Source organism: Mycetomoellerius zeteki, unplaced genomic scaffold, assembly GCF_001594055.1.
Source record: "Mycetomoellerius zeteki isolate Tzet28-1 unplaced genomic scaffold, Tzet1.0 scaffold9, whole genome shotgun sequence".
Classification (NCBI taxonomy): domain Eukaryota; kingdom Metazoa; phylum Arthropoda; class Insecta; order Hymenoptera; family Formicidae; genus Mycetomoellerius; species Mycetomoellerius zeteki.
In genome coordinates this window covers 1-15,127 of record NW_017257935.1, presented here as the reverse complement: position 1 = coordinate 15,127, position 15,127 = coordinate 1, and the positions used below count along the sequence as shown (strand labels likewise).

The 15,127-nt window shown below is 31.4% G+C and overlaps 1 protein-coding gene across 1 annotated transcript; it reads right to left on the bottom strand.

The window, feature by feature from the left end:
• Positions 1 to 1,673: 1,673 nt before the first annotated feature.
• LOC108730360 (serine/threonine-protein kinase 16) lies at positions 1,674 to 12,015 on the bottom strand. Its single transcript, XM_018460010.1, has 6 exons — positions 11,699 to 12,015; positions 11,177 to 11,411; positions 10,892 to 11,096; positions 9,498 to 9,652; positions 9,294 to 9,428; positions 1,674 to 1,857 (listed from the first exon to the last, which is right to left on the bottom strand). The coding sequence occupies exons 1-6, from the start codon at positions 11,806 to 11,808 to the stop codon at positions 1,747 to 1,749; spliced, it is 951 nt and encodes a 316-aa protein (XP_018315512.1). The 5' UTR covers positions 11,809 to 12,015; the 3' UTR covers positions 1,674 to 1,746.
• Between the last annotated feature and the right edge of the window lie 3,112 nt (positions 12,016 to 15,127).

The window sequence follows — 15,127 nt, the reverse complement described above, 5'->3', positions numbered from 1 at the left end:
AAGAAAGAATTGGAATTGGAATCGGTAGCAACACGTTCGTTTAATACAACAAAAACTTATGTGTATGAGGCTAGTACGAGCCATTTTTATAACAATTTGCTGCAAAATTTACGGTATACAATGTTCCATAACTTATTATAATTCATTATATTATTTTTCCTAACTATGGAAAATTAAAATAAATCAGTTTTTTTAAATAACTATAAGTATTTTTTTAAACATTGTACTTATTAAATAAGGCCCACTTATGTGATTATTGTTATAGCTATTATTATTTGTTTGTTATGTGTGGAGTTTATGCCAAAAAATAACGATTTTCAATGCTGTTATCTTTTAAGAAGCCAAAATTGCATTCAAATTGCTAGAAATTTCCAAAGATTAAAAAGTTAATTACAAACAAAATTAAAGATAATTGTAATATTTGAGAGTAGAATATTTGAGAGTAGAATAATTTCTAAGGAATTTTCTTTCTATGATTAATAATCATTTTAAAACTGATTTAGAAAAAAAATGTTTAAATTTGTTATTTTTAATTTTTATTTTTTATTTGGGTCTTATTATATTCATGTGCAAGTAATAAGGCCCAATGTCAGAGTTTAACGAAATATTTTTTTCGTTCATTTACACATATTCTATATAAACAATATATTTTATTTTTGGAAGTGAATGAAATGAAGATTTGTTTCTCACTTACTTTATTTCAATATCCCCATAAATATAATTTTAAAAAATAAAATAAATCAGTTGGGCCTTATTCGGCTCAGATACCTTAGTAGGGAAGAGTCTAAATCGGACCTATTTGTAGTTTTTGCTCTCTATAAGGCGTAAATAAAGTCCGATCATAAAACCGAAGGTGCCATTGGAAAGATCATTTAATTCCCTTTATTTTTGCTTTATACCATTTTAACGTATCTCTCACCTGTGTTGAACTATAATGGAAAATGTAAAAACGCTTTTTTCGGTCCGATTTGGAACCATTGGTCTCTAAAGGAAGTTTAAAACTTAAACTTAACTTCCTTTAGAGACTCATAGATAGATTCCATGATTGAATTTAACAAAAATACATGCTGTCTCAAATCACCTACACTTGTCCCAAGTCACCCACATTTACGGTAATTTACAAGTATTTTCTTTTTTAAAAAAATTTTCGCACGATGACTGAAAATACATATTTGCATCTATTTTATGAATGTTATGACAGAGAACTGTTAAACTGCTATTACATGTTCGGTGTCTTATAAGGACTTTACATTATAAATAGTACGCAAATCTGCTTAACCATATTATTCATCTAAATTAAAAAGGTTCTATTTGGAACATGATCCGATTTAGACCATTCTCCCCTATATGTATTATATATAAAACTGTATATAATTCTATTAAAATGTTGTTTTTACTTATGTTAGTTCTACATTAAATGATTATGTTGTAATCATACATTACAGAATGTAAACAAGGAATGTATTTTCATCTTTGTAAGTCCTGTGTTTTCAAAAATTTTATAAATGGTGCTGCATTCTTCTCATTACTATTTTCATTCTTATTTTTTTACTTAATTATTTGAATTTTTCACATTTTCTTCGTACATATTGCGTATCATGCTGCTTACAGGCAGTGTATAATACTGTACACAATTGCATCCATTTTACATCTGCTTTTTTGTAAATATACAATAGAATGTTACATATATTTTCCTAAACGTGTGGTCTAGTCATTGCAATATTTACGTCATAATATGATATGCGACTATGCTTTCAATTTAGCGATAGTATCGTGCACACTCTCTATTATACTATATATGTACGGACGTTCCATCGGATTGACTTTTAACATCAACAAAATTAAATTTTGCATATCCTAAAACAGAAACATATAATTTATTTATGAAAAAATTTATACTGTACTGATAGAAATCTGTCCATGAAAAAGGTGTAAATTTAATAAAAACAATTAAACAAAGATTTTGAATGTGTGCGTGCGCACCTGCGTGCATATGTGTGTGTGTATGTATTCAAATTGCGCGCTCTTTTCATTCAAGATAAAAAATGAATCATAAAAATATTATTTGTTTGTAAAAATAATCATGTCATTTAACAAAATAAAAATTGAATTAAAATTGTATATAAGTTGTAATGTGCAAAAGTTTAAGTATATTTGTCAAATATATTACCAGAATTATTATAGAAAAATGTATTTATAATTTTTTAAACTTTTATAAAACAAAGTACGATTTTATTATATTTATTTTCTATATACAATTCGATATTTTATACATTATAATTATATATATATATATATAAATAATTAGTTTTATAAAAGTTAAAAAAATTTTAAATATATTTTTTGATTTGTCAATGTAACTTATATATATGCATATATAGTGTCCCATTTAAAATAATGCATTAAGATATCTTGAAAACTATGGTAGATACGGAAAAATATCTCAAACAAAAGTTGTATGGTTCGGAGGGGGACATAAGAAGGTACTATTGATTTTGAGTGACGTCGCTAAGGCCAGGTCAAGGTCACGTCGATTTTTTTAAATGGAACCCCTTATTTTACATTTTCTTGTAGCTTACCTCAAGTGCTTTTCAAAACATTATAATAAATATTTTTTCATTAAGTATTTTTCGAGTTATAAGGCTCGAAAGTTAGAATACAGCCGGAAAAGTCCTAAAAAGGTTGGGATACCTGAATATCTCGGAAAATATGAATTTTACAGAAAAGCGTTTCAGATAAAAAATTGCAGGGTTCAAAAAGATTTATTTACTGATCTTATCAGTTTGACCATGGCGTCGCCAAGGTCAAGATCACATCGATTTTTTTAAACGGCACGCCCTTTTTTGATTCTAGAATCTGATAGCTGGTCTCAAGAGCTTTTCCAAACACTACAATCAAGTTATATTTCATAAAGTACTTTTCGAGTTATAAAACTTGAACGTTACAGTACCGCCGGCATTACCATTACGCAAGGAAACCGACCGATGACTAAAACCTTTTGAATGTTGTTCAGAATCATGTCCTGGATAACATTCGTTAAGATCAAGGTCATTGGAGATTGTTTCTCTTATTTTCATTTTTGCACAGAAAATTCATTTTTATGTAAATTCAACAATCTTTAGTAATTAATATCTCGTTAACTATTGCGAAATGGTACAAGACTTTTCGACTCAATTTAGTCCGCTCTATCTATACAAAAGCATTTGGCAGAAACTTACAGGACACTCTGTATAAATACATAACTGTGATCACGGTTTTTCCGGCACTTCCAATGATCCAACAAAAATTATTTTGAATAAAAGTTAGTCTCCAATCGGCTACAAGTTGCAATATTAAAAATTTGCAAAATATTCCTTTTTAGGAAAAAATCAAGGTGTCACCCTAATTTTTTAAAATAGTACTACGTATTTTTTACTTCATAATATTGGAACTGATGTCAATATGAGTTCAATGACCTGCTATACTATATATGCAAACTTGTAGCCGATTGGAAACTGACTAACTTTTATTCAAAATAATTTTTGTTGGATCATCGGAAGTGCCTGAAAAATCGTGATCACAGTTACGTGGAACAGCCTGTATAAGTTACATTAACAAATCACGATTCTCCTGCATACATTCTCAAATGATTTTATCTTAGCGTTAACATCTGAATTCATAGAAATATTGGGTCGGAGAAAAAATTCTGCGATATTTTGTTAGCTCAAAATTATATAGGATAGTTGAAAATTTGCTCAAATTTTTTTTAGGCACTCAGCCTAATTTTTCTAGGCACTCAGCCTAAAAATTTTTTTTTAGGCACAGACCCACAAAGTAGAAAGAAAATTTTTCATTCTTTTCAGCTCGTAATTTTCTATATGTAAAAATTACAAAATTCACATAAATTTAGAAAATATAGTAACTATTCGAAAGTGGAGATTTCAAACTTTAAACTCTTTTAAATTTAAATTTTAATCGTTTTTAATGAAAATATTGTATATACAATTTTGAGCTAAAAATACCGCAGAACTTTTCCTCCAACCCAATATAATTATTAATATAAAGCAGCGTCACACCATAGCAGCGTTGAGATGCCAAAAAAAAGTCAGTAGTACTTCTAAATTCTAAATTATAAAAACATAAGACTACATAAAATATATGTGATTATATAATAAATACTATCACATACATATACATTGCTTCAAAAAATTAGGGGCACACTTTTTCAATAAATTTTTGCCTATTTTTAAACTGTAGTTATTTAGCGAATAATTAACGTAAAAAAAAGATTATAAAAAAGTATTTTACTGAGCAAACTCTCTATTATAATCTTTTGTTCAATTTTGACTCAATTTAATATTCAAAGGCGTGGTCAGCTTTGGATAAGAACGTATTTGAGATATCTAGAATCTTGAAATTTGCAGTCTTCCACCGACTAATAAAAAAATTGACGAACATAATCATTGATATCATCTCAAAGTATAGACTTTGCACTTTCAAATAAAAAAACTTTTTCCTACGCCGATTATTTAGCGAGATATAATGATTTAAAGTTGTTACTACCTGATTTTTGCGCGGCGATAGCCCCTCGATTCTAATAGGACGGCCGCAAAAAAGATTCGCATGGGGAGGAAAGAATGCAAGAAACTAATTTTTAACCAAATTATTATTATTTTAAATGTATAAAAGTACAAAAAAGTCTTTATTGTGATTGCAAAAGAAATCGTAGGAAATACAATGCAAATTCGGAGAATTCTTAGTCGTTGCAAAAAGTGATCGGAATACTGGTGAAAAAGAAAAACAAATAGAACCATGCTGTTCGCGGTGATGGTGTGCGTGCGTGTAAGCGTGGGTTACGTTATAATATAATATGTACGTGTATTTGTTTTCGAGTTAGTTTCGGGTATCGCGTCTGGCTCTTTAATACTTGCACATGGCTATTTCTCGGCGCGTGACAGATACGGGCATCGGTACGACGCCGCGATACCCGATACGCGTATCACCGATTGGTTCTCGCGTACGCGATCACACACCAGCGGCGAATCGCGGTGACTAACCGGCGGCCGAAAACACGCAGCGATACAGAGTATCGCACTTGGTAGTTTTCGACGGAAACGGTGGTTGCTGTCATCTGAAATTATGTTCGCTTTTGAATTAAAAAAAAGTACGGTCGCATCGCGCTTTCATTACTGGCATTGGCCAGGGGGACCGATGCAGTGGCATCCGGTCAGTTTCCTTCTGGAAACGATGCATTTGGAGTGCATCGTTATAAACCCCTGATTTTTTATGATTTCAGCACGATACCGCTGGCATTTGCGTAAATGTGTACCACAAAGAAGTTGCTCATTGTCAGTCATATTTTGGAGATCCCTGGTGAAAAAATGTCTCTGAAAATTTCGCTGCAAATGCCTGAAAACATTTTTCAGAGATTTTCAGTAACACTCAGAGACTTTCTCAAGGAAATTTAGGGATTATCAGCGATTTCTCTGAAAATTATTTCCAAGTGTCTGAAGGTCTCTGAATTTCACTATGAAACTCGGGATTCAATAATGTCTCTGAAGATAGAATTTTCGTGGTTTCTGACATTTCAGAGACTTTCAGTGAATTCTCTGAAAAAATAATTTCCAAGTATCTAAAAGTTCTTGAACTTCGTTGAAATTCGAGAATTCAATGATATCCCTGAAGATAGAATTTTAATAGTTTCTCACTTTTTAAAGGCTTTCAGAGGATTTCTTTGAAAATCATTTTCTGCAGAAAGGGTCTGAAAATCCCTGAATTTCGCGGGAATTCAATGATGTCTCTGAAATTTAAATAGATAATAAATAACATACTTATCAATTGAAAAAATGGTGTAGCACGTAACGCAGAAAAACTCATAATCCAAAAGTCCCAGGTTCAAATCCTACTAGGTAAGTGTTTTTTCAAAATAATTTCAAGAGAGTAAAATCATTACATATATTTTGTATAGAACAACTTCTGTTAAAAAAAGAAATAAAATTTATAAATTTTAAAATATGAATTTTTTTCGCGTATCTCATTGAAAATCTCTGAAAATCTTTGAAAAATTCTGAAAGTCTATGAATATAGTTTAAAAAAATTTATGAAAATATTCATAAACCACTGAAATATTTTAACAAATCTCTAAAATTATATACTGAAAAATTCTTTGAAGAACTCTGCAATGTATCCGAAAATAAGGACATTTTTCAGATTTTTTCAGAGAAATTTTCGGAGAAATTTAAAAAAGTTTTTTCACCAGGGATCGTGTATGTGCATGTGTGCGCAAGTGTGTGTATATGCATGCGCACGTGTGCGTGTGCGCGCGCGCGCGTGCTTGTGTGCATGAAGTGTACATGAGTATGTGTGTACATGCAGACCTTTTTTCTATATTTTCTTAATAAGAAGAAACTCGTGGATATCGGATTACACAAACGCCGGCGGTATTGAAATCATAAAAAGTCAGTGGTTACTTTAAATCATATCTCACTAAATGATTGGCGTAGGAAAAGGTATTTTTTGTCATTTGCAGATTCAAAGTCCATACTTTGAGATGGTATCATTGATTATGTTCAATTTTTTTGTTAGTCGGAAGATTTCAAATTTCAAGATGTTAAGCATCTTAAATACGTTCTCATTCAAAACTGACCACATTTTTGAATATTAATTTGTGTAAAAAATGAACAAAAGCACCTTATAGTACAGAGTTCACTCTCTAGAATCGTTTTTAATCTTTTTTTACGTTAATAATTCGCTGAGTAATTAGAGTGTAAAGATGGACAAAAATTTACTAAGAAAAAATAGTACTATTTTTTTGAGCAATATGTATTCATACACATATATATATATAAATAAAAAGTTAAAATTTCTTATAAATTCCTTAACAGAGAGAACATTTTTGTTTTAGTAAATAGATTTTAGTAAATATAGATTTTATGTAAATAGATGTATTCGTAACTTCCATTTCAGACAGTATTAGAAGAAAAAATTTTTTTGAAAATGTGATAATATCCCACATAGCACGGAACATCATTAGAATATTGTTAGAATATTTCAAATGTCTTCTATAGAATATTTCATTTGAAATATTTCTGCATATATTTAGAGATATTACACGTAGAATATTTTATTTGAAATATTGTACAGACACATTTCATTTGAAATATTACATTTGCAATGTTTTCTTGATGTTCTGGACTCGTTTCGCTTCAAATTTTTCTTTTTTTATATGGATTCTGGGAAGGGGGGTGGCACCCATTGTTTTTAAATGATGATCCATTTAAGAAAAGCTCACTATTAGTGAGATCCCCGTCAAGTAAAGACGCATCAAAAAAATCAAATCATCCTAAAGAAATAAATGTGAAAACTATCAAGCTAAAGCTGCAAGCACATTATAAGAAACCAAACTTAAAAACTAAACTTAAACTCACGTGGCAAGTCGTAAAATATATTTTAAAGTAATTTTGTGTTTCAAATAATAGAAAAGAGATACCATTTTTCAAATTTCTTTTGTTAACTTTTTAACGAAGGACGACAGCCATCTAAAACCTGTCGGAAGTCACTCAGAGCCATCTTGACAACATATGTCAAGGTCAAGATCATCAGCGCAGTGTCCTTTAATCTGAATCTAATTACCAAAGTCATTTTTCTCTTCAAGGAGCACATATACAAGTGCGTACACTTGACGCCTTTCTTTTACCTTTTTGTAATTTTGGTGTGATGTCACGCATTTTGTATTGTTAACCGTATTGCAGCACTAAGTTTTTTTTTATTGTAAAAATTCTTTACTTGAAATAAATTTTTCAGTTATACTTTTACTTTTTTGATTCCTTGTAATTTACTGAGTTGGAATGGAAAAGTATATATCTCACTTGTGTTGAAATAGGAAGACCTTTAAACGAAAATAAAAAGATATGCATCACTTAGATTTTATTTTTAAGAAATAAAGATTTGTAAGAGATTTATTATAGAATATAGTTCTTTTGCATTCCGATTTTATTTTTTAAAAGAAGTAGTACTTCAATGTTTGAAAAAAATGTGTATTATGTTAGTAGTTGACTCAATTTAGAGATTATTATCATATATTTTTTTGAAAAAATTATATATTTGAATTGAATAAAATAATAAAATTTTCTAGTATCATTTTTTAAATAAAAATATAACAGATATTGATATGAACATTTTAACATCCAAATTTTTACTTGTATATGTATTTAATAATACTTTAATAATAAAAAATCTAAACTGCGTTTTCAGTTTGCAGCTTTAATCTTTTTTCATGATGTGTTTCTTTAAAAATCTGTAACACATTAATTTTTCAAGTCATTTAGATTCTAACACTACTAAATCACTTATTAGTATGATACTACATATTAATTTTCGACTTCTATTGTAGACTCCACGTTCCTTTTCACGGAAAAGAGAAATTTTGGTTGATTTTCTTATGCCTTATGCATTATGTATTATGCAAAAGTCTGTGCTGCGGCTATTACGGTAACGATATATTTTCACGAAGCGATGCCACGAATGACAGCGATTTTCTGATAGTTTTCTATCGATATATCGATACTAGAGCTAGCGAAACCGTAGATAACCGTAGTGGAAGAAGACAGGTGAGACAACGCGCATAACGGCAATTCAGAGCAATCTGCACGTCCCTCAAGTTGTCACACAACGGCCAATCAAATTTAGATCCTAAATTTTGTCCTACTGCGTATCCCTCCCGTTTGTAGGGTACATAGACAATAAAAACACTTTAATTATATAATTTAAACCAGAGTTGTCCATCTACTCAGAATCGATCAACTTTTAAGCATTCTCAGTGATTCGATAATCTCGGGTGCTTGCAACTCACTGGCTCGCATAGACATGGGGCGGTCTCGCGCTAGCTACACTTGGCGCGAGACACTACTGTGTCTCTTGATTAAAGAACATTTTCCAGCATATTATAAAATGTTTTCAGAATATTGCCAGGTGCGGATATAAGACATTCTACTGACATTGTCAGAATGTTTCTGAGATCATTACCAGAATATTTCAGATTTCAAATGTATTCTGACGACATTCTGGTGATATTCGGTGCTGTGTGGGATGCTGAACATGTATTAAACGTTTAATAATGTAATTTAAAATAAAGATAAAGGAAATCCTCAAGATTTAAATTTTATAAAAGATGCTTCATGTTCAATTCATCTATTCACATATTACTATTCAAAATAAAAAGAAACAAAATTTTGAAATTTAAATCTATGAAGCATGAGATAAGATACTAACAGTGGCTAGACCTAAAAGAAGTATAATATATAATAGATTACAACCTTATTATACGGGGTATCTTCTGGAAACTTTACGTGTGCACTCATCACAGCAAGAGCTACACTGTCGCCTCGTTCGTAAACAGTATCAAAAGGAGATTTAAAATAACATAATGCATACAGTATACATCCCAATGACTAAAAAAGGTAAATATTACATTCAAAGCATATGTCGTTTACATTAAGATAAGCGTAAAAGCTTCTTACCCAGATATCTGTTCGTTCATCAACCATACAATAACTTTCAACATTAAATAGTTCTGGAGCTCTATATGGCATGGAACATCTTTCAGTTGCCAAGTCCTGTAAAGTCCGTGCAGCTTGAGTACTGCATACTTTAACTCTGGCAGTTGCTACAGAACCTAAAGAATTATTTTATATTTAATGATAAATTTCATATATATATTTGCTAACTATACTAAACATAATAAAATTTAATAGAATCTTCTTAGCATAACAAGCTAAGAAAGGGACTTGGTTCCCACTTTTTATCTTATTCTCACACATCCATCTATACTTTATGCTAGCTAATTTTTAAATCTAACATACCAATCTCGATGTGCATACAATATTTTATCACGCATGCGTTATTCCTATCTTATGTATATCTACAGAGGTATATCTACAATATACCTCTGCTTATCTCTTCCTTATCTCTTCCTTGTCTCTTTTTATTCTGGCTTTTCTTTCTTTAAGAATCTTATAATCCTTCTCCCTTTAGTCCTATCTAGTTCTAACTTTTATTTGTACGTGGAATCATCTATTCCAGGGTTGTATAATGGGTGCATATTTCGTTAGGACTAAAATATAGACCAGATACAAGAGCTCACTGAGCGCTTAGTCAGCAGTTGTAGTACTGAATGCACCCATTAAATCTCATTAATCCTTGTTAAATCAAATTTAGGTTGTCTACAATGCATTCTTGCTTTCTTAAACACTATAACTTTCAATATAATTCATAATGGTATAACTTTTTATTTTTTCGTATTTTGAGTTATAACTTTAGGAAAATAATCTTAAGATTTCATATTATAAGAAAATGCAAAAATTGAAAAATCGATTTTTTTTTACTCACCTAGGTATATGTAACCCCTTAAGTCTTGAGCCATAAGAAATTGACCAATCATCGTCGATTATTTTTCTTACATTTAATTGTGACTGGTCAATTTTTTATAACTTAAGACTTAAAGTAACAACTTAAGTAACAACTTATTGTGGGAAGCTCATGATTGGTCGATTTGCTTAAGTTTCATGTCTTAAATTCCTCTTCTGTGTCATGGCTTTAATGTGCTGCCTTCCTGTCCTTTTCTAATACAATTAATTTTCCTTACCTGCCTTACTTATGTCTTTTCGCTATCTCTATAATCTTAATCCTTTCTATAATCTATTCCTTTAATACCCCTATTCTACCTTCCTACTTTGTAGCTTACTTCTCCTATGCTTTTTCTATCTCAATATCTTCCTACCAATCTGATTTACTCATAATTATCTTACCTACATAATTTATTGCTCTGAAAACATCAAAAGTGTTTCATCTGTTTTCAAACACACATGCTTTCACTCATACTTCCTAACTAAGTCCTTAATAAAATTTAATATACCCAAGTCCATAATAACAGGTATTCCAACATCGTTAAGCACTATATTTGCAGTTTTTAAATCTCTATGAGCAAGAGGTTCTGGTTTAGCTTCATGAAATGCTTTTACGCCTTCACATATCTGTAAAAATATGCTGAGGATATCTATAGGATTCATATAATCACAATTCTTTGCTCGTCGTTCCAAATCATTTGCTAATGTTCCTTTCTAAAATTACAATAGTATCAATTGGTTCATTATAAAATGTATTACATTTAAAATATTTTTAAACAATCATAGTTACTTACATGATAATATGGTAAAACAATTAATATTTCGCTCGTTGTATTCACAATTGGATCTGCGGTACCTTTGCAAGTTGAATCTATACATTCTATAACATTTGGATGTTTTATCAATTTATAATATTCAACTTCTTTTGTTGCTAATTGCTGATCTTCTGGTCCATGACAAACAATTTTCTTAATAGCATACTTTTTATGTGTGATGATATCCTCAACTAAAAGTACTGTGCTAAATCCACTAGAAGCATAATGTAAACTTTATTTGTGCTACCAGCTATCACATATTTTTATGATTATTAATTTTTCTATAAAAATAACAAGATACTGTAAATATTATATTTTACATAAAGAAAATCCTGTTTTTCTTATATTGAATAAATTTAGATATAATCATTTAGAAATAATCTTATGTACACACTCTCTCTATCATAAAACATGTATTACATATGCAATAACTTATGTGATTATCAATAAGTATATTTTAACCATAAATAATCGTGTGTGAGTTGATTAATATATACTTGCCCATCTCCAAGGTGTTCACAGACTTTATATTTCCTCGAGTTTACCGTAATGATTTCTTTAGTGCATATACAACCCATTCTTAAAATTAGATTTAAACCTAAACTATTCATTCTCGTCGTTTATTGTCATTGTAATAAAAACAAAAAAAAATTTCACGAGATTATTTCGCTATTTTCATTTCTAAAATGTTAACATTAGATGTTTTCCAATTGTTTAACACATTTTAACACAAAGTGTAGCATTGTGCACGATTCAATTGGAACGGAACAGTTGCTTTCCATTTACACCGATTCTCAGATAATTCTCACTTGTGACGTTGCAACCATAGACATATATCTCTAGATTGCGCATTGTCAGAAAATTGAGGAGTGGTAGTCCTCATTGGGTGCATCAGGTGCATTCAGTACGGCCGGAATCAGACTACGCATTGAATATTGAGATTGAAGACTGAAAGATTGAAATTTGACCAATCAAAACAATAGGAGCTAAAATTCTTTTGTCCTCACTGGTCAAATTTTAATCTTCAATCTTCAATCTCAATCTTTAATGCGTAGTCTGATTCCGTTACTACAACCGCTCACTGAGCGCTCAGTGAGCGCTTGCATCTTATTGGCATATTCCATTAGAACTAAAAATATAAACCAAACAGATACAAGAGCTCACTGAGCACTCAGTGAGCGGTCGTGGTACTGAATGCACCCAATGCACCCATTTAGTACTACTACCGCTCAAGCCCAAAGGTTTGTTCACGTCGCAAGCTCCAGTATACTCCAATATGCTTCTACCATAGCTCCTACTCATTCTACCAAGCGCGTTGGAATGAGTAAGAGCTATCGTAGGAGCATATTGGAACATGTTGAAGCATGCGACGTGAACAAACCTCCTATTTCCACCGAGGGTTAGAATTGGGTCAAAGTACAAGAACTGACCAACCACAGTCAAGCATTCCCTTGTCATTCTACCGTAACAGGGGAATACTCGACTCAGCTGGGCGATACGGGCAGTGGTATGAAAAATATTTCTTACGCCACTGTAAAAATCGCCTCGTTGATTGGTTGCTGCTTCTGCTGCTTGATGCTTGACGCTTGCATGTGAATGGCTACGTTTACACCGCGCATTTAGGCCGCGGCCTATACAAAAGATGTCCTTGTTTATCCTGTAGATTAAACAAAGACGTCTGTTGTATAGGCCGCGGCCTAAATGCACGGTGTAAACGTAGCCAATGCACCTTTAGAGTAAGTAAAGGTGTATTCACATGCAAGCGTCAAGCATCAAGCAACGGAAGCAACAATTGAAGGGATTTTTTTGTTATTTTTGAATCACTGACTTATTTCTTATTTAATATTTTAAATAAGTTTCAGGAAACTGTTTTATATTTTTTTGTTCGGAAACTGTTTTATATTTTTTACTTCAAACAAATCGTATCAGCTTTTTCACCGATTTCTACGCGATTTTATATTTTAAGTAAGTTTCTGGAATTTATTATATAGTTTTATTTTAAATAATTCGTAACAGTTATTTTACCGAGCCGTTATCGGCATTGTACAATATATACATAAGTTTAAAGAATTTCTGAAACACAGAATAATTTGCAGCAATCGTAGCGTCTCAAATTAATTTTTTAGCTGAAAAATTAAATAACGTTTAACAAGATATTTAATACTTTTAATCAAAAAAGCTGTATTTAGCGCAAATTGTTTCAATGCAATATTAAGAAAATTTGCGTGTATCTTTGTGTAAAGAATGTAAGAATATTATCAACCTTTATTTAAATATGAATCTCTCATTATAAAAAGAATAATAAAAATTGAGACATAACGTTGAAATATCAAAAATATCACCCACGCGAATAATTACAAATTACGTTTTCATTGAATAAATCGTGAATATTTTTTCATACGCGACGGTTGGATGTCCGAACGGCGAGCAGTGAGGGGGGGCCGAGCGCCAGCGGAATAACGAGGAGTGGGATCGCGTCGCGCGGCGCGGTGGCGGACTACGTCGTCATTTCGGCATTCGCTCGACGATTTCGGAGGAAGACCTGTACGTTACGAGTCGCTCCGGATTTCGCATTCATTCATGCAATTCATTCATTACAGATAAGGTAAATGTCCCAATAGCCGGACATCTGTTTAAGCGTTAGATTCTCATAATACAATTTATAATAGTAACGTACATATATTACGAGATAAAAGTAAAGTAATATCTTTTACATTTTTAATATTCTCTAACAAATAGACTTTATTGCATGTTTTTGCTTTACTTCTTACATTCGTTACGCACACATTCAGCTCATGAATATTTTGAATATTTCAATCATGTTATAATAAGCGATTATTAGTTTGTAATAACTTTTCGTTACACGAAATCCGCGCAATGTTCTGAATATTTTTAACAAAAGATTAACGCATTGAGAGTTATTCTAGTTAAAGGATATGCACGCATTCTATTATTTATTTAAATATTTTAATTAATAATCGTTATAAGTGGTTTCAAATAATGTTTCCTTACTTAAAAGGGAGGTTTTATATTAAAAACCTTTTTGATATAAATATTCGTATTCATTTGAAAACTCAAGACTCCCTTTTAAGCAAGGAAAAATTATTTGAAACCACTTGTAACAATTATTAATTAAAACATTTAAATAAATAATAGAATGCGTGGATATCCTTTAACCAGAATAACTCAATGCGTTAATCTTTTGTTAAAAATATTCAGTACATGGCGCGGATTTCGTGTAACAAAAAATTATTACAAACTAATAATCATTTATTGTAACACGATTGAAATATCCAAAATATTCATGAGCTGAGTGTGTGCGTAACGAATAAAAGTAAGAAGTAAAGCAAAAACCGTGCAATAAAGCCTATTTGTCAGAGAATATTAAAAATGTGAAAGATATTACTTTACTTATCTCGTAATATATGTACGTTAATATTTCGACAGTTAAATGATCGGCATGCGACCTTGAGTTTGCTTGCTGGCGGGCGACGCGTCACGCAGCGCGTCACGAGGCGCATCACGCGGCGCGTCACACAGCGCGTCACACAGCGCGTCACGCAGCGTGTCACGTTTACGCGCAGTTACCGCGCAGTCATTCATTCCCTTACCGATGCTCGTACAGGCAGGTAGCCGTGTCGCGTGCTGCTCTTCTTCACATTTCTTTTTGAAATCTTATCGCGAAGAATGTGAAATATAAAACGAAACGTAGTACTTTAAACGTAATACTCAGTATACGATTTCTAACTTTATTCAGTTTTGAAATAAAAATGCGATGGAAAAACAGAATTTATTGCTATTTTTATATAATTACGGACGACAATTATTTTTGTTTAACGTAAAATTTTTTTCTCGCTCGAATATAAGTCTCGATTATTCTTCGAACGGTGCCATCACATGTGCCATAAGAAAACAACGTTAATAAATACT